The sequence below is a fragment of the Athene noctua genome, chromosome 2, assembly GCF_965140245.1.
Source record: "Athene noctua chromosome 2, bAthNoc1.hap1.1, whole genome shotgun sequence".
NCBI lineage: Eukaryota > Metazoa > Chordata > Aves > Strigiformes > Strigidae > Athene > Athene noctua.
Window position 1 is genome coordinate 128,703,295 of NC_134038.1, and position 20,914 is coordinate 128,724,208.

Genomic DNA, 20,914 nt, shown 5'->3' on the forward strand with positions numbered 1-20,914 from the left:
TCCACTACCTTACCTGGTTGCCAGCAGGAGTAGTGAGAGCACAGAAGAAGTGACATAAGTGCTGTTACTGTTTTCTCTGTCTAGCTTCAGCATGACCTCTGGGTGTGATCATGGAGAAAGTTCCACTAACCATCAAGCATTGTTAGCTATTTTATGATCCCAGTGTCTGAACGGTTACTTCTGGTGGAAGCTTGAAGTTAATAGCTGAAGATCATCTAAATTGAAGTCATAAAGATTGTATTACTTGGGTAAAACAGAATTATTTTTTTTTAGACCAGTTCGTGAAAATCTTTGTAACTTTAAGCCTGTCTACTCTGTTCCGTGTCATGCAATTTTGATGCCAGATAGGTCTGGTTTGCAAAATAAGGGACTCTGGTAACTTGCATTTCTTTTTACTCCATTCCTTGCCTTACATAGGAAAGGTCAATAACCGTATTCTAGAAAGAATGGCAATCATTTGTATTGTATTAGTGTCTGGATCAGTCTTTAGGTATGTTGATTATGTTAATAGATTATAGAAGAACTAATAGAACTGTGTGGCTAGCAGGTTGAGGGGGGTGATTCTCCCCCTCTACTCTGCTCTCCTCTCATGAGACCCCACCTGGAACACCGTGTCCAGCTGTGGGGTCCCCAGTACAGGAAAGACATGGACCTGTCGGAGCAGGTCCAGAGGAGGACCATGAACATGGTCAGAGAGCTGGAACATCTCTCCTGTGAAGAAAGGCTGAGAGACCTGGGGTTGTTCACCCTGGAGAAGAGAAGGCTCCAGAGAGACCTCATTGCAGCCTTTCAGTATATAAATGAGGGTTTACAAGAAATTCAGAGAGAGACTTTTACTAAGGACTGTAGTGACAGTACAAGGGACAGTGGTTTTAAACCGAAAGTGCGTAGATTTGCATTGGAAATAAGGAAGAAATTTTTTACAATGAGAGTGGTGATACACTGGAACAAGGTTGCCCAGAGATGTTGTGGATGCCCCACCATTGGAAAAGTGTTCAAGGCCAGGTTGGACAGGGCTTTGAGCAACCTGATCTACTGAAAGATGTCCCTGCCCGTGGTAGGAGCGTTGGACATGATGATCTATAAAGGTCACTTCCAACCTGAACCATTCTGTGATTCAAGCTCAGGTTGTTTTGGATTTTCTAAGTAAGCTTTATTCTTTCTCTCTGTGTTTTCTTTGGCTTGATACTTATATTGAAGCCAAAAATAATTATCATGCAACAAGGTTGTGTTTCATTATAACTACACTAGAGTCAAGAATAATCTTCATAAATACAAACTGTAAGGGACATAGTATAATTAAATTTTGTTACCCACAGCCTTTATGTAAATGATTAAACAGTTTGTATGCAGTGGGAAAACCAGCCCAATATTGCAGCAGAGGTGTTCTGGCAAAAGTTAAAAATATTTCTTCAAGTTATGTGTTTGTGTAAATTAATGTTAGATTAGATCCAATATATCTTTTGCCATTTCTCTGCCAGAGTCAGAATTTTGCCAGTGGGTATATTAAATATTTTATCAGAAGTGCAGCAGTTGCAGTTCTGCTAATTTTCTGGCGTACATAAGGTGCAAGTGATGATCCTTGTCACTGCAAGTTACTTGAATGGCTCATTCTTACAATGATGACTCTTGAGATTCTGGGAACTTAGCACCATGACAAGCAGGGTGTGTACCTCTTGGAGTCGAAAGAGCTAAATAGTTCCTAAAGTTGTCTCTTAGAAATGTCGTAAAATGCTTGTGAAGTGCTGCATAGAAAATACGGTTTGTTGTGGGAATCTGTCTCATTTTAGACACGCAGTGATCTCCTGGATTCTGTGTTTAGACCTTAAATGAATGTGTTGCTCTGAAGGAGTGCTGACCAGTTAAATTACCTCTTTGTTAAAAGGAAATTGATTTGTTCATTCATCTGAAAAAAATCAAGATCTCTTTGAAAGATCAGTGGGGTCACATTGTCTTTTAGCTTTATGGAGAACAAAACCAGCATGTAAGAATGCTTCCAGGAAACAATAAAAGTATGTGCTTGTTTGTTTCTAGTCTGGTACATTTGTGAACATTGTTTGTCATCTTTCTCAAACAATTGAATGTGCTTTCCTCACCTCACACTTGAATAGCATAGAAATGGATGCATCTTTAATACAAGTAGAGTATATTTTACAAAGTTTCATTCCATAGATATTTATGAAATAATTATAATGCACCAAGTAGAGATGTAATTCTTCTCTCTAGCAAGCATAGCTTAAGTGAAAATACAGAACTCTGCACACATTGCATATTCCTTGAAATGGTATGTAATATTCTTTTCAGTGCTTTCATTTAATTGGATAATAGTAGAGAAATTACAGTCAGTGTTTCTTAGTTTATTCAGAATGTGCAACCTGCAGACTACCAGCAGTCTACAGATAGAGCACTGGTCCTCTCAGTTGTGTAGTTACGAGTCAGGAGTCAGTGGTAGGATACTGTGATTGTTGCTTTTCTCCAACAATTTGAAATACAGCATGATGTTTTGGGAGATTCTACACTGAGAATTCTATATTTATTTGTTTGCTTACCTTTCTGTTTTTATTTTTTAAAAAAATACATTGCTGTTTATAAAACCAGTAGTTTTTGAAATGCACTGACTTTTAGAAAGTGGTGGAACAGTGCTTAGTATGTACAGTCTGATTGCAGTTGGCTGACCACGTGTACTAGCTATTCTTACTTTTTAAGATCCGCCATGTAAGCTTCTTGCATACTTACAAGATCCAGTGACAGCATGACCTTACCAACTGATCCTCTTTCCTGTGAAAATGCTTCCTCAAACTGAGAGACTTCTGCTTCAGGAGCATGCTAGGGTTTCTAAATGTATAAAGGGTTCAGATTTTACTGTGAGAGGAATGTACTTTTGAGCAGCCCTGTGTTGCCATCCTCTTTATTTTTGCTTTCTGTCGATATGCCTTGGCAGCCGAAGAGTTTTGCTTTCAATTGTATCACTTTAACACCACTGATAATGATAATTAAAGCTTTTGGCTGGCCAGATTCTACCAGAGGCTCTCCAGAGGGTTGGCTTTAGGCTGCAGTGCAGTTTCAGACTTGTTTACCTGAATCTTAACATGGCTTTTAAATTGTGTTAAGCTGAGCAAACCTGCTGGAAAAATATATCCTGAATTCAGCCAAGGCCAGGGTCAAGGCACATTGCACCCTCTTTATATCGGTAAGTCAAGCTTCCTGTAGGTTTTTCTGTAGCTGTTCGCACTGCCATCTTCATTCCTGTTTCATGTCCTAACTGTGCTCGCCACTACTGGTTGTCTTTACCCATGGTTTTTCTAAGCTGGTCAATCTGATGGGAATACACAGATTTCTTCAGACTTTTTTCTCCATACAGTGTGAGTTTGTCGCATTTGTCCATTGCTCTGTAAACCATTGCTTTGTAACTCTTGGTGGTGGTTTCACTGCACTGTTTTGGTCTATTGAAACTGATTTTGCAGGGGACATATTTGTCTTTAACTGAACTGAGCTGTTGCTTACCTTGTTGTTCAACAAAGTGTGTTTGAGTCTTTTTTGCAAAGAGGCTCCCATCCCAGTTGATGCATGATGTGTGTGCGAGGGTAAGGAGAAACCAATCAGAGAAGCATTACACTACCTGAACAGGGTTCTTGTGCTGTCAGCATGAGAAATGTTGCACTGGTTAAGAACATTACCAGTCTATGGTTCATTCATATTCTTTAGCTTATCCCTGATGCTAACTGTCCTGTGAGTCATCAGCTGCTGGTACTTCTTTATATAGGGTCTGGGTGATATTTGTTCACTTCTTGATGAAAAAGTGGTGCTATCAGCATTGACCTGTGGTAGAGAGGTCACTTTTACAGACATTATTGAACTAAGTGTTTTATGCACTGTATCAAAAGTGTATTGAGTTACTTTAGTCAGTGGAACAGTCTATAGTGAGCTTTTTATACTAAAACAAACAGTGTTCTTGAGATTAAAATGCCAGAATTATTAAGCATGTCTGTCTTTAGCTTGACTTAATCGAATAAAATGTCAAGCTTTTTTTTTGTGCTTCTTTGCCTTCTGGTCTAGCTAGAGAAGGTCTTAGGGTGGTAGTGTTGGTATTACATTAGGTACAGATATTTTATATTATTTGAGATTTGGTTAGTCTACTTAACCTGAAGAGTGAAATACTAGCCCTAAAAGAGTTCTGCAGTATTTTATGACAGGAGCCTAAAAAGACCCTTAAGAAGAATATCTCTCTTGTATCAGTAACTAAGGTAGAGCAAATTGAATCAGATTATTAAGTCCTTGACACACAGTGCGTTGGGAAAAACTCCGAAGTGCTATCTGGACTTCAGAGAACTTTGAGGGTTTTGTTGTTATTTTTAAAATAATTATCTAAAGGCCTGGTACCCTGGATTGAATATGAAATGATCTGCAATTACAGGTGAGACTATTGGACATTCCAGTGCATAATTACAGAATCATAACTCTTTTGTTCTGTCTTACTGAATTGCTGCTCCCTAAGGATTAAAAAAAAAACAAAACAAAACCAAAAAACAAAAAGGATGAACCAAAACAGATGCTCCTTTTAACTTGTGTCACTGGATTTTTTTTCCCCCTTGACTATCTGCAGGGATGCTGTCTTCATCTAACTATCACAGTATACCTTTGATTTGGCTGCACAGTATTTTGTCTGTCCTGCCATGTGTGTATGTATCTACCCCACAGTGGATTTACCACATTTCATTTAGATGGTGAATGCAAGTACTGTAGACAACACCATCAAAATTAATGTAGCAATTACTTTAGCTACATCTACGCAGAATTTTTTCCTTAAGTGGTAACTGCTTCTAGGTTGCTGCGGCTGCTGCCCCTGCTGCATACCAGTAAGTGTATAAATGGAAAGAAAACTAAAGCCATGCTTAAAATCCTTTTTTCTCTGCAAAATGGAGTTGTGAAAAAAGTGCATCTGAAAGAAAATACTCCACCTGGATGAAAGTCTTTGTGCCTGAGTCAGTAAGCCAGAGTCTCAAATTAATGAGTTGAGCAATAACTTTAAGCCCTCTGTGGATACATATGCCAGCATAAAAAGGTTGTAACATAAGTTGCTAGATTGTATCCCACAAACATAATAAATGAGGAAGCAATTAATTGTCTCACTGCCCTACACTATGTTTGATTGAAGTCAACTGTCAACATTATTGCCACATTTCAACCTTGGTATTTAAAACACAGAGAACATTATATTGGTGATCATTTTACAAAGGGTGAGATGTTGGCATATCAGTTATGGTTTTGGTCTGTACTTTGATGTGTAAAATGTAATACTGAATTTGATAATATCAAGCTCCATTCACAGAGGTTTGAAGTGGCAGAGATGCTTTCATCATTTCCTGTTGGTGACTTCAGAACTTTTGGCACAAATCTTAGAATGTTTCAGTGTGCTAAAAAAAAAAAAAAGCAAACACCAAAACCAAACACACCAAAACCAAACAAGCCCCTGCACCATCACTTTTCCATAACTCGATTCTCCAGCTTTGCTAGTGCATTTGTTACTTAAAACTTTGCAGAAATGTTCCTCCAGGTGCAGGTATCCAGCAAGATAAATTTTTTCCCATCAATTAAAATTGGGCAAATCTTAAATCTTTAAACATGTAAAAATTAGCTTTGGCATAACTTTTTCTGCACATCTTAATTATAGACATCTCTGGCAGCCGTACATAAAATAGGTATGCACATTTGAATGTTTCATTTTTAATTTTGTCCTCTTGGTAAAGTGAACAATTTTGGCACAGGGGTGCTCTCTCTCTACTTTCCAGAGAGGGAAGGGGCAGGGAGGAAGAGGACCACTAACCAGGACTTTTTCTACTTCTGCTTCAATTTGCTTCATTTGTGCTAGTCCATCCCACTAGTGAGGATTAAAATTGCCTACATCACAATGTGACACTCCAGAGCATACCGGGTTACTAGGCTTTCTCCTAAACCACGAAGATGTTCATGATTCCCTTCTGCAATAAATTGTGATTTATAACGCAGGACAGACTCCACAGTAAATATTTTAGAAACTCAGCTTTTAAAAATGAGCTGTTTAACTACAGTATCCAAAGCAAATAAAATAGTTACCTTTTGAGCTAACTGTGCTTGCAATGGAAGATGCTTTTAGAATGCAATATAGAATTTTATACTTTCAGAAAAAGCTAGGTGCTTTTGAAAAACAAGTAGTTATGATATCTTTTTTCTTTATCCTTTTTATGTAAGCAGTTCATTGTCACTTGCCTTTCCAAGGGTGTAGAAGCCATGTAGTTTACACTAATTTTAGTCAATAAAGTGTTTTATTTTAATAATTGTAAGATTTAATGATGAGGGGCTATGTAAAGTCTTACTTCTTTGAGCTTGGCTCACTTAGCTATTCCACAGTAATGTTCTTATAGTTTACATGAAAAACTACTTTTGTCAAATAAGAAGTGCACTTTTTTTAAGCTGTGCATTGTATTCAGATTTTTTGGGATTAAACTGTGGAATTGCATAGTGTTACCATGTAAAATAATGGTTGCAAGTGATGATTAGATCCATTGCTGATCTTTGCTCATTATATAGATAATAGATTTTTTGGTGCAAGAAATATATAGCTTTTTCTTCTTATAGTTAAACCTGAGTAATTTTTTTTACCGATTTTGATAGATTTCAGTACAGTGTAGTACAGTATGCCTCCCTTTTTCTTCATTCCCGCAAGATACAGAAAGGCTGCTGTATGATCATGTCCTAGTGCTGCGTTCAGTGAGAAATTCTGCTTCAGTATTACAGCAACTCAAATGTATGTTGAGAGAGGTATGTCATCTCATGAAAGACTTGTGTGTTCATTACATGGTTCCTAAATGAGTGTTAGAAGTAGGATGTTTCAAAAATACTTACCTGATTCCACTTGTACAATACTTTATCATTCATTATAAATTTCTAGCAGGTGCTGTGGCACTATTTCAAAGGAGGAACTCCTAAAATCATATTAAGCCATTACAGTTGTCCTTTTTCAGACTCACTTTATGATGATGCCCATGGAAAAATCAATAGTAATTGGGCAGCTGGTGCAATTGCTCTCAAAATCTTCTTGTTACCTTGCTCTACCCATGTCTTTCTGTATTTACCCTTCTTTTCATCTTGTACTCAGTCTTCAAGCTCCTATGGGAGTGGCTGTCTCTTTGTTAAATATTTATAGAGCTATGATATCAAAGGGTTGCTTTTAACAGTGTTGCTAATAAGCCCATTGAATGTTTACTGTTCATTGCCAAAGCAGAGAAGTGTGATGCCCCTGACTGAGTTTATAAGAATCTCTCCTTATACTCTAAGATTGGTTGTGTGACCAATATTTTGTTTTTTGTTTTAAGCTGGAACTTCTGTTTGGTAGAGTATAGTAGAGTAGAGTTAAAAATACAGTTTCTGATTTTTGAATGAGATGGTTGATATTTGGAATTCTAAAATAATATGGGCTATAATTAGCAAACATTGCATTTAGCTTTTCCTGTGTTTTTTGGTGTAAAAGGTTATGTTGTTTGTGGTTATGATAAATGTTACGAGGTTATGGTAAAGGCTATGATATTAGCCCTTCTGTTAATAAAAAATTTAGTGAATAGGTCTACCTACAAAACAAATGTCTTTGCCCTGTAAAATTCTATTCAAGTCTCATTTTATTAAGATAAAATACTTGAAAATTGTCATTTTCCTGTTGTCATTGTTGTTCATTGTGATGTTTCTGTAATACAGCACATTGAAAATTAGCCTAAGGATTTTCAGTGTGGGGTTTATAAGATAACAAAGCAAGACTGGTAACACTGACACTGCACACTACCCTAGTTGCTTCTGAAACTGCTTTAGCAATTGCTGTATTCACCCCACAGGTGTTCTCCAGATCCCTGTAGTTGTGGACTGGCTGGGCCTTCCAGGCCCCTTCCTTGCCACCTGTTTTTCCCCCTTTCAGGAGGGAATATATGTATTGCTTTGTCCTTCACCTTCAAAAACATGAAATGAGAGGTTGAAAGAGTGAACCATGTTTCCTTTCTCTGAATCATTGCCTGGTTCCAGCATTGACCTTGTTAGCTTACTGTCCTCTGAGAATACATAACGGGTTGGAAGCTCTAAATGGGGGGAAAAAAAAACCAAACCAACCACAAAAAGAAGGCAGAGTGGCCCCTTTTCAGCCATTTTCAGATCAAGAAGTTTGTTTTATCAGTTTGTATTTTGTTCTTTCTCCTTCAGTTGAAGTAGAGGCTTCTTTGGTAGCAGATGTAGTTGGTCTGTTAGCTGAAAGATGAACTGAAGACTGCAAATGGGCAGATCTTGAATATTTTACAGCAGGGCACTCATGAGCCACGGCAGCTTGAGAGAGGCAGCAGCTGTCACATCTTGGTTTCTTCTGGACTTCCAAACAGCTGGGAGCCAACTGTTAAAGCCAAGGTACAGAAGCAGCTTTCTCCCCTGTCTTTCTGTATTTCTGCTGGCGTGTCTAAGGGGTGATTGACAAAAAACTACAGTGTGGCCCACCAAATTTCCAAAGAATAAAAGGCTAATGCCTGTTGTAGTGTTAAAGGTGAAAGACCTTGTGGATGCTGTATGAAGGTGAAAGGCATTAGTACAGTTTATCATATCATGTATTTTAAAGAGGGAATTGTTTTCTGTGTTAGTTTTGACCCTGTCACTTCTCTCCTTGCGTTCTTCCAGCAGTTTGTTTCTTGCTATCACATCAAATATAAGCCATTTACCTTCACCTGATGGACTTTCATGGACTATGCCCATTCTGTCATCTTTCATTTTATTTTGATAATGTGATGACTATAGTTACATTAGCCATTTGCTAAATTTTCAATAGCTCTATGTTGATTCTTGGTTTTGCAGGGAGTTTCACTTGTGTCTGTTCAAAGCCACATCATTGCTCTGCTTCATAGTCCTTCAAATTCTCCCTTTCCTTTGACCAAGAATCTTTTCATTTGGAGAGTGGTCCTGTTATGCAGACAAGTATTTTACTCTTTATTTTGTTCACCTTTCTATATCATGTCTGTATCATATATAACCCTTTATTCTGCACATAGGCTGTAAGCTTTTTTTATGGCAGATATTGCTGTTTTGTTCAGTGACATGCTGTACATCCTGCATATTCCTAAAATTCCCAGATGTTACACTAATGTACATAATAGTTCAAGCAATGTGCCTACATCTTTTATATTCTTAGTTGAAGAGTGTGCTGCTATATAATATATCCATATTCCATCAAAAATAAAGGTTGTTCTGTATGTAATAGAATTAATTAAATTTACAATTTTTATCTTTTCTGCAATGCAGTAACAACCTTTTTAGTTCTGTAGAGCCACCCTACACAGACCCTCAGTTTGCCCATGCATTTTCAGACCCCTGCCTAAATCCATTCAGATCTCCGGTATCTCAACAGTACCACCCTGCCCCAGCTTCCTCTCAGACTGAGGGCACCATCTTATCTCCTTATACTCTCAGCACCCTCTTTAACAAACTTTACTGGAAATCATTCACTCAAGTTGTTTTTGAGATTCTAGCTGTTAAAGGTAATATGAACTGCTGGTTGATTTGGAATCTAGAAGTTTTCTTGGTTTTGTACAGTTTTTCATTAAAGCCTGAAACTGTCCAATATTTGAAGTAATACAGCTGTTTCTGCATCTGAAAACACATTAATCTTCAGCACTGAGAACTGTGACATGGTGATGTGAACATGCAGCGGCTTTCTTCAGGAATATAAATATTGTATCTGCATAGTATCTGCATGCTTATACTTTAAAATATAGAGATGATGGAAAGATACAAAATGCTGCAGAATCCTAAGTGTGATTGAAGAATCGGGGCTTTGGCTTGCGTATATAACTAAACATATGAAGAGTGTGCATTTGCTTTGAGATTAATGCCTACTTTATTATTATTGTTATTATGAGAAACTTTTGGCTGCTTATTGCAGTTGCTTGTTAGGTAACTCTGGTCACAGAGGAGAACATTGGCAGCATGTTTAGCATGTGAGTCAGCTGATTTAGCTGTGTCATTTTCTCACACAATAACATCAGAAGGTAGGACACAACAACTCCAAAATAAGGGTTGCCTCATCAAGGTTTTGTAGGAAAAGGGGATGAAAGTGAGGGCCACCAAGGCCACCACTCTCCTGCTCATATGACCCTGACTGCACTGGTGAGATTAAGATGAAAGTGGTATTTTCCCTCTCCTTCAAGAAATCTCTCAGAAACTGCAGAGAGGAGACAGTGCAAAACTGGAAGGATCTCGTGCAGAATGGGATCTGAGCAAAGCTATAGTAAGACTGAGATGCAACATGACATGTAAGTTCACAACAGTAGCTGAAAGTAGCTCGTGAAAGAACTGCTCTGGTCGAACAAAAATATCTCATTGCAGCTCTTCCCCAGGTTTCCCCAAATCCTTTTCAATGAATTGCACCCACATCCTGATTTCCTTGGGTTTTCTGGAACTCTACACTCCTTGGATTCCTCTCTTTCTGTAAGGCTGTCTGGGCACCAGTAATTGTGCTGGAATGCCAGTGTAGAAATAGAAGTTTTGAGATAGTCCCAACTAGTTGAATATAAGGGACCTGGGCATGAAGCAGCTCCTGCCCTGTCTGATTATATATGCCCAACATAAAAGTCTCGGTTTCCTAACCTGCTGTGCCTGGCATATTTGTATCCCAGTGTGTCCTTTGTGGGGTGAAAGGTCTGGAGTGGAGCAGTCTGGATGGGATGACTCATGCACAAAAGAGACCTCCTAGATGGTTCACTGTGCTACCAGCTGTAGCCTGGTGCTGAGTCCCCTGTCTGTCCCTCTGACATAAACCAATGTGTGCTCTTTCTGACTGCATGACCTGATAAGCTTCTCTTACTCCATCTCATGAGTGGAGATGCTCTGTCTGCCCTGTCTTTATGCAACTCAATCTGCTGGTCCTCTCCATCAGGTAAAGTTGTGAGGCTGGGGAGCATAACAGCTGGAAAGTACTTTGAAGTACTTGTAAGGTACAGTTGGTTTGTGCCAGTATAATGCCTGGCATTGTGTGGACCCATTCATTGTTGATCTCTAAGCTTCATTTTAAAAATGAGGTTAGGTGTTTTTTTAAGAGTCTGCTTAGCAGAACTGTTAAGATGGAACCATGGTAATTCTTGTGTTCATGTGCATTCATCTTGCTGTCACAGAAGGGTGCTGTTTACACCCACCTACACAAGCACAGGTGCTTCAAGCACATTTTTACATGATCTTTAAGTAAAAGTTAAACTGATGTCTGCTTTCTTGCATGTTTTTGAAGAATTTTACCTCCTTGTTTAAGAATTCTGCTTTAGTTCTACTGTGTTTTGAAATCACTTCTAATTTCTAATTCACTGCTTTTTCATGGAAAATCAGCATTTATCGCTATCTTATATGAGTGGATGTTGGCCATTTTTTTTCTTTTCTGTATGTTCAAAGAGTATATAGGTAGTGAAGATATTTGCACTGGGAGATGGCACAATTTATCAGGAAAATAATCTGTGAAGAATCAGAAATTTGTTTGTATTTACCTAGAGGGACTCCAGCAGTTCACAAGCAGAGTTTACAGGCCCTATGTACTACTTCATATGCCAGCTCACAATGCTGTAGCTCTGGGTGAATTCAACTAGGGGAGTGTTTTGCAGAATAACTGAAATATTGTTTGTCTTTTTAGGCTGGAAGCATGTTACAACAGTGTACAAGTGGATGAAGGGGAAAGGAAAAAGTGCCATTGATAGCTAGGATAGCAACATGGGAAATACAACCACCAAATTCCGCAAAGCTCTTATAAATGGAGATGAAAACTTGGCCTGCCAAATCTATGAGAGCAACCCTCAACTAAAAGAAACTCTTGACCCAAATACTTCTTACGGAGAAACATACCAGCACAATACTCCACTCCATTATGCTGCTAGGCATGGAATGAACCGTATACTGGGGTAAGTATGATTTGAAGTTTTGCTTGGGTGTGAATAACTGACCTAAGAAATGCAAGAGTGTCAGCTAGGTTATAAATACCTTATGTGTCTGTACATGTATGTCCACATTTATGTCCATATGTGTGTGTGTGTTGCAGACACAGAATTTGTAGCATGTTCAAGTAGTAATAGAAAACATGCAAATTAGTCTGTAATTACAGACTGGTATAACAGGTTCTAATTTTATATTTAGAATCTTTGTCCTTCCTTCTAACTTTAGTCTGGGACAGTTTTAGCTTGCTTCCTGAAGACTCCTATACTACAATTCTTTGAAAATAGTGACTGTTCCATCATTTTGGATGTGTTTTCTTGTCTTAAAATAATCTGTTTGTAAAGCTGTACGTAATGGATACCATACTGATGGTATCTGCTTCTAGATGGCACAATATATGTTTATCCTTGCGTTATTCAGACAGCTTTTATTTTTCATTTTGGATAATAACAGTGAGTATAAATATCTTGATAATGAGTAAATTTATTATTGCCACAGTCAACAAGTTTGGCAACCCCTAATGTTAGCTACTTCCATTCTTCTATATTTTTGTCAGTGCTCTAAGATCAATTAAAGATTAACATTTAATCCATATACAGACGTTGCAGGTACAAGCTGTTCTGGTGTAGTATTTCATGAAGTTAGTACTGAGCAGACATTGCTAAACCACTTCTTCAGTAGGTAGTGAGATAGAGAGAATTTCATAAATATCCTCTTCCTTGTATTTGGAAACACAACAGAAATATATAGTGAAGTGTATTATTGTTAATATTCTTTTCATCTCTGTTTTTACATCTACTGATGGGCCTGTGGTATTCATAAGGTTTGTTTTGTCCTTCATACGCTCTAACTTTACTAGCTAGCTGGCCTCCCACCATAAATTTTTCTTCAGTTTGAGATTCACCAAACAGTTTTTTATACTTTATAACTTCTCATCTATCTTGATTTTTGCTAAATACTTTTCTCTCCCCCCCCATATTCTATATTTCTATTTTTAATTTATGTTTTCATTTCATCACTGAATTTGTTTGTTTCTTAATATCCCCAAACTTGCCCCATTTCTGATTCTCTAATTATATGAAAAAAAACCCCTAAATTTAATATAGCATCCAGTTTTTATTTGCATTTTCTGTATGATTTTTTTTTTCCTCTGAGATTTTCAGGTTATTTCTCTCAAGAAAATATCTCTTTAAAAAATATAGCCTCATTGAAACAACAAGGACACATGAAATTATCAGCACATATGGAAAGTAATGGAGTCATAATTATTGACTTCTGAGCGGTCCATTAGTTAATTCATATTGCACCATAATGATGAGAGCATGAATAATTGCTTTGTGGTTGTTTGTTTTTTAAAAAAAGAAGGTAATTTAGAAATTACATTTTACTACTAGCTGCATGGGACCTTTAGCATTTAAGTCTTAAAGAACAACTCAGTTTTATTTCACACACATTGCAAATATTATCAAAATAATAATTATTTTTTCTAGTTTGAGTCCAAGGTTTTCAATGCATTTTTTGCCAGTAAACATAATGAAGATGCTTTTATTCGCTAGAGTGCTTCTGAAGACCTGGACTGTTAGAATCATTTCTGTTGCTAGGAGTAATTTGCTGAGGGTTTTTGACTATTTACTTTTCTGCTGTCTTTGAGGGCTTTGTTCAGACTTCTCTCTAAGACATGCTGCACAAAAATGTAGCCTTTTTCTCTAAACAAAGTAGTAAGAGTGAATATCAGATTTACAGTGTGTCCATTTGGAAAGCTGATAGGAGAAAGGGCACAAGTGATTTCTAGTTAAGCCTCTTCCTTTTGTTACAGAAAGTCCTGGATATGGCAGAGATTAAATAAATTGAATATTAAAATGAATACTTCTATTTACTGATGAAGAACAGTAGCTGAACATAAATTAATTTTAATCTGTTTGTGTTTTGAAAGAAATTTACAAATATGAGATGTCCATAATACTATAATATTTTATATTTATCTCAAATATCTGGGTTTTGGTTTTGGAACAACAATAACCTGTTGTTCAAACTCTAGATGTTACTTGTATGTATACCATATAGTTCAATTTTTCTGTATAGGCTGATATTTGTATTATTGTAGGTGGATATCAACTGACATGTGTTTTTTACAATTCACTGTGTGAAATTTTCTCAAAATAGAGTAGTGCGATGTAGTTGTCAGTGTATTCTGTTATGCAAAAGGTGTACTGAGAGAGATATTCTGGGATGTTTAGAAATATCCTATCTGGCAATGCTGTTACCAGATACTGAGGCAAAGGGACAAACTCCCTGTTGCCAGATGTATGGCTGGTGGTGACTGTCCAAGGACACAGTGAAATCACAGGCACTGAGTTTGTGATGAAAGGGAGTTGAGGACGTCGTGGTATAGTGATCTCGGAAGAGAAGAAACAAGAAACTGGAGGAGAGGTGAAAGGATCGTGAAGCAAAACGCCTGACCTGGACAAACTGTGTAATACAGCACGGAGTCCACTGGCAGAATCTTAAACCAGCAAAACTCTCATAAGGATTTTGAACTGCACAGTTGTTTTATAGAAGGTGTCCGAGTCATCTGGCGGCTGCATCTTTCATCCAGCACTTGCAGCGCAGAAACTCAATTTAGTGTATAATCAAGCTGTAAACATTTGAAAATTTGCTGTTAATTTCTCTTCACAAGATTCAGCAAGACTGTGTTAAAATACTAGGATTGTTTCTATGTTAATTTTTCATGAGTGTCATAGAAAGCTTTGTTGAAATAAAAAATGGAAAACAGTTAGACATTCTGTTAATATATAACTTCTTTTTGGTCTGCAGCCCTGAATAATGTTTACCTGACAGATCAGATGTTTTAACAAAAATTGCTGATCACAGCTAATTAGCAGGAAGAATTTTTGAAGCATTGCTTGAAGTTGCCAGAAGTTATTACATAGCGCTTAGCAGTTCCCCGTAACAGCAGCTATCTCATTTTCTCTGTCTGGTTTAGTAGGGTTATATAGTTAGAGTTTGGGTGAGGTTGTGTAATGGCGGGCTCATCCTCCGGAGCACAGGGGAGCCCCAGAGGCAGAGCAGCGGGGGGATCCCAGTACGCTCATCAGAGGGAGGAGCCCCCTGCTCCAGGACTGTCACAGGAGAGACATCCACCACCCCCTGTCCTGGCTGTGATACGTGTCAGGAGGAGTCTACAGAAGGGGACTGTACTGGGTTTATGTGGCAAGATTTTGGTAGCAGGGGGCTGCAGGAGTGGCTTCTGTGAGAAGAGATCAGGAGCTACCCCATGCTGGACACTTACTGGCTGCAGCCAGCCCCAAAACAGTCCCACCACTGGCCAAAGCTGAGCCTATCAGTGATGTTCATGATGCTCCATGATAACATATTTAAGAAAAGGTAAAAAATGCAGCAACTGTGAGAGAGGAGTGAAAAAAATGTGAGACAGTCCTGCAGACACCAAGGCCAGAGAAGAAGGAGGGGGAGGAGGTGCTCCAGGTGTCAGAGCAGAGATTCCCCTGCAGCCCATGGTGAAGACCATTGTGAGGCAGGCTGTGCCCCTGCAGTCGGTGGAGGACCCCACACTGCAGCACGTGGATGTGCCCTGAAGGAGGCTGCAGCCTGTGGAGAGCCCACACAGGAGCAGGCTCCTGGCAGAAGCTGCAACATATGGTAAAGAGCCCACAGAGGAGCAGGATTTCTGGCAGGACCTGTGACCCTGTGGGGGACCCACACTGGAGCAGTCTGTTCCTGAAGAACTGCATTCTCTGGAAAGGACCCATACTGGAACAGTTCTTGAAGAGCTGCAGCCCGTGGGAAAGACCCACATTGGAGCAGTTCTGGAAGGACTGTATCCTGTGGGTGGGACCCCATGCTGCAGCAGAGGAGCAGCAGAGATGAAGCATTGTGAACAGACCACAACCCCCATTCCCCATCCACTGCTGTTTGGTGGGGAAGGAAGTAGAAGAGTCAGGAGTGCAGATGAGCCTAGGCAGAACGGAGAATGGGTAGCAAGTGTTGTTAGTTTTGGTTTTATTTCTTAATATACTTCTCTGTTATTAATTGGCAATAAATTAATTTCCCCAAGTTGAGTCTGTTTTGCCTGTGACAGTAATCGGTGAGCCATCTTCTTGTCCTTAACCCACAAGATGCTTTGTTGTATTTTCTCCCCCTGTACTGTTGAGGAGGGGGAGTGAGAGAGTGGTTGGGTGGGCACCTGGCATCCAATGAAGGTCAACCCCGTACAGGGATCAAGGTGATTTGGGGAGGAACATGTTTGGGACAATAGAGCAGGGGCTAAAAGGGGCTGGTGATATGGAAATGGGTGGCTTTTCAGACCATGATGTTGGTCTGACCATGCCTGAATCATTGCCATCTGTTCCATCTTCTCATTAAACTTATATTTCTAATTATTTTCCTGGGTGACAGGACTCTGCTTTGTGCATGTTTGTGTATGGAGGTCTGAGTACCAGCAACTGAAGTAGAGACCTCATGACAGAGGGATCCCTGAGCCTGAGGTGCCAGCAGCTGGAGAGACCAGAGTGCATGCATATGTCGGCACATATATCAGTGTGTAATGGCTAGTGAATATCAAGCTGGACTAATCAGCAAGTAGGATAAGTGGCCTGGGAGCTGCATTTCAAATCAGCCTTAAGTCCACAGGTCAGCCAGAAGGCCTGTTGAAGGCAAGTGGAGATGAGAGGATCCAGGGACCAGTTACTGATGATCTGCAGTGTGTGTGTGAGGTAACTGGCAGGTCCAGGTCATCCAGCACCAGTTATGGGATAAACAGCATCCGAGGCCAATTACCGAAGGGATCAGCATTGTTTATATGCATATTTTTTCCACTGCTGTCTGTAGTCATGTGAGTGCTGAGTGTTTCTGTCCACATACATGTGTGGACAACCATGAGTTGCGTATGTATGTTTGCATGTGTGTCTGTTGGGATGCAGCCTAGCCTCTTTACTGCCTGGACCTGGGGATGTGGAGCCACAGCAGCCTTGCCTCCCATGGATTACCATCTTTGCCAGCTCATAACAGTCTGGGGCCTTTTACTAAAAATAGAAAAGTACAAAGAGAAAATATACGCCTTTGAAATCTCTCTAGAAAACATGACATGGTTACTTTCCATTTTGGAAGCAAAGAACTAGCATTTCAAGTTTTCTTTGTTGGACTGTATTGTAAATACTGCAGGGACAATTTGAGTGTGATTTACTCTGTGATTTTCTGCTACAGTCTCTAGACATCTGCTGGTGGTGCTTAGATTCACCACTACGGTTCAGAGAAGTTTGCCTTGGTTGTTAACAGCTCTAGTTCAGCAATGTCATCTCTGTGTCACAAAACTGTATTGATATCGCTATTCAGACTGTGTTCACTGTGAGCTAATAAGTAAGTAGTCTCTAATGGGTGATAGGTAAGCCTTCTGGAAGTAAGAGCAAAAAGTTACGCAGTGCTCAGAAACGTCAAAAAATAATGAAAGATACATAGTACTCACAGATGGATTTTGAGAGCTTTGCACAACATATCCATTGGGCTTACTCCACTATAAACATTCATTGTGATTCCCTATGAATGAAGGTCTTAACACAAGTTTCCTATTCAAGAGGACAGTTTGTGTTTCATTCACTAAATGGGTGTAAAAATATTACAGAGAAAGGGCACACAGGAAATTTATATTCTTTAGGAAATGCAGTCTTCAAACGATCAAGCACTTTAGATGCCCTCAGGCTTTCTTTGCCTAAGGTACATTTGATACCATCTGACTGCTTGGTTCAAAGAATTGCTATCAGTGTGAAAAGTTACGTGCTAGGGTCTGTTTGGCTGTTGGTGATCCACTCCTGAAATACAACAATAGAATAGGCTTTTCCAGAGGGTGGCTGAGATGGAGTGGCTTGAAGTCACGAAGACACTGTGGTTGAAAGGGGGAAAAAAAGCCACCTTCTATAAACTGTCGTTTTGCTCTGTGTGTTGTGGCATGACTTTAAGTGCTGTAGCTTTGCTGGGAAGCTTTTTGGATCAGTGACAGATTTTCTTCATTGTGTGCTTCATACTGCTACTGTGAGCACTTTGTGAATATTCAAGCCAAAAGTGGATTGTTTGTAGCAGTTGCTGCTGGTCCTGGGCTGAAAAACTGGGGGGGGAGGGGGAGGAGGTGATAGAAACATGGGACTGTGGGGAGGCAGAATGGCTTTGTGAAGGTGATTTTTTTTTCTAGAACAGGGAAAAAAAAAAAGGTTTCCTGTTACAGAAGATTCTAGAAATTGAGGTGAATGCTGAGGCTGAAAATAATACCACTTTTTTTAACTTTCTTGATGCCTGCCACTCAGTAATAGTAAAAGAGTTCTGACGTTGAAGGCATAGCTAAGCTAGCCAGGGAAAAACATTGGTAAATGTGCCCAGGATCTGGCTATAGGAAGCATTTCTTGTTTCCTTTGCTACAATTTGGGAAGTATTTTTCAGTGCAGTAGAATGACAGAGATCAAAGTAGTGGTGGTTTCCTCTAGGCTGAAATTTCCTGATATGTTAAATAAATAAGCAGCTCTTGAAATTTCAGGTTGGGGTAGGCTACGGTCTTGTCTTGTCTTACCTAATTTTTACAGCTGTTTAAGAGGTTTCAGTAATGACTAGTCTAAGCAATTGTAATGCAATCAAAGAAAGTCTATTGAAATTACCAACATGTTATATATAGGATGAATTTGACACAACATTTGTTGACGTCAGAGGGAACATTGCATAGGTCACAACACATTCCAGACTGTCTTCCCATGTCAGGTTTTGTTGGGTTTTGGGTTTTTGCAGTCATGTTGAAAATTAGTTTTGGATGTATTCAAGGAAGATGTGTGCAGACTTTTTCAGAACATGACTTCTCTCAAGTTGAGAGGATATTAAGGGATTTTTGTGCTGTAAAACTATGTGTCAAAGAGAAGTATTAGAGGAAACCCTGTTAATTTCTTTGCAGATCTTCTGGCTTTAGAGAGGTGCTGTAGTTGTTTATTTTCTAATAATGTTGAACCTGCTCTGAATTTTAGATAGTTATTTCTTTTCTGGAGATGCAAATAAAAAAGAGGGTACTTCAGGCCACTTCACTCTCCAGTGTTTTGTCTGAGACAGAAGTTCTATAAATGTTTAAACTTTGAGATCCAAATTGACCTAAATAATTCATGCTGAAATCTTCAGAAAGGTGCTACAAAATACATTTTCTTTATCAAATTTCTGAAAATCTATTTTCAGTATGCCTTGCCAGCAGGACTTGGTGTTCCCTTTTAAATTACTTTCCTAACTGTACTTCTCATATAAATGTGAACAAAAGAAAAATAATAGTAAGGTTAATAGCAGCTCTTTGGCTGATAAGGGTAAATGGGGAAAACATGGACTTATTAACCAAAGCAACAGGGTCCCAGTATAAGGAAATTTGTATTGAATGTATGGATATTTTCAGTAGGTTGTTCAGAAATCCCGGAGGAATCTTTTTTTTTCTCTCTCTTTTTTTTTTTTTTTTCTTTTGTTCTTCATGGCAATTCTTTGAATGACTAAGTTTGTCTGGTGTTTTTCAGGCAACTTTACACCTCATTTGGGAAAAAAATTATGAAGGTATAATAGCTACCTATGCTTCTTTCCTAAAAGTAGTTTTTAAAAGTTTTGATTTCTGTTTTTAGTATAAAAGATATCCACCTAAGTATTTTACTTTTCTCTCACACAACAAAAGAATTAGGCCCTGCTTTAATAACTTAAAATACTACAGTACATTATATTGCATCTGAATAATTTATTAGAATGTCATTGTCTAGATTATTCACTTTTGAACTACAAAAAGCAAACTTCTTTTAATTATCAACAATCACTCAGATAAATTGACTATTTAGAATATAATTTTTATATGTGATTAATTGTATTCCTAAAAGTATGTTTGCAGTGGGAGTATCCATGTTAGACTCCTTTTATAGTCAGTGTAGACCTAGCTAATAAATCTAGTCAGAATAATTAGTGAAGGCAACAGCACAATTCCATTTTTTTGTGAAGTTGACCATAAAATATTTTCAACTAATTGTGTGCCAGAAGTGCTGGTTTCTTCCCACTGATTATAAAGAGCATCTAAGAGAAATGGATGAGCTGTAGTTGTCTGCATTGTAATTCTCCAGAGCTGAGAGAAGATGATTCTCATCCTAGAATATGCTAAATCGTGTAAAACTGAAGAGGAAGCACCTGCAAAGCCCCACATTGAACACTTTCACAAGTTTACAATATCAGATATGAATGCTATTTGTGGGAGATACTGCTTGTGATACAGTGTTAAATGTTTTACTTTCATGGTCTGTGGTGAATGGTCACTGCAGTGTTTGGATCCACCCAAGCACGAGCACTGGTGTTTATCTGAATGTTTTGTTGTCATTCTGCTCAGCTGCTGAAAAATACCTGGTTTTGGTTCTGTAAGAGCCTTTCCAGATTAGTTTTTTTTTTAGGTTATGAGGCTTGGTCACTTACTAAATGCTTTGGAATATGAAATACTGAAGGGAGTTTTTGATCTGATGTAGGAGAGTAATATATGAAGAACATGATCTGAAGAAGCTTTGTGGAAGTGTTTATAGAGAAGCAAGAGGACCAAGTGAATTGAAATGCCCATGACTTCAGTAGCAGAGCATGTGACTGAATGGTAGAAAATAGTCATGTATAAGGTCATTTTCATGATAACCCAGTCTCAAGAGCAGTCAAGAGGATGGAGGAATGATAAAATTAAGAAGCTTTTAATACTGGACAAGTTCTTACTGTGACTGAATCCTCACTTGAGAAAACTGTTAAAGACAGAAAACAGTGGGGATGCTTAGAGGAGCAGCTACATGGAGTAACAGCAGTAGTGTTTGCTAGGTTTCTCAAAGGCTGTCACCTAGTTGGGTACTGTCTTCTAAAGTACAGCTAAGGTAGGTTGAAAAACAAACCCTTATCTGACTTATTCCCTTGTTGATTT

The 20,914-nt window shown here is 38.7% G+C and overlaps 1 protein-coding gene across 11 annotated transcripts in view; it reads left to right on the forward strand.

Annotated features, from left to right (window-relative positions):
* Positions 1-20,914, forward strand: part of ANKIB1 (ankyrin repeat and IBR domain containing 1) — a 104,146-nt gene that overhangs the window by 25,719 nt on the left and 57,513 nt on the right. For 7 of the 11 annotated variants that reach the window (XM_074900268.1, XM_074900260.1, XM_074900271.1 and 4 more), the window contains exon 2: positions 11,672-11,936. In XM_074900268.1, coding sequence (XP_074756369.1) covers positions 11,749-11,936 — 188 coding nt within the window. In that variant the 5' untranslated portion in view covers positions 11,672-11,748. Of the gene's footprint in view, positions 1-2,837; positions 3,191-8,220; positions 8,419-11,671; positions 11,937-20,914 lie in introns of those variants that run through there. The other 4 variants (XM_074900261.1, XM_074900263.1, XM_074900262.1 and 1 more) reach the window with 2 other exon arrangements.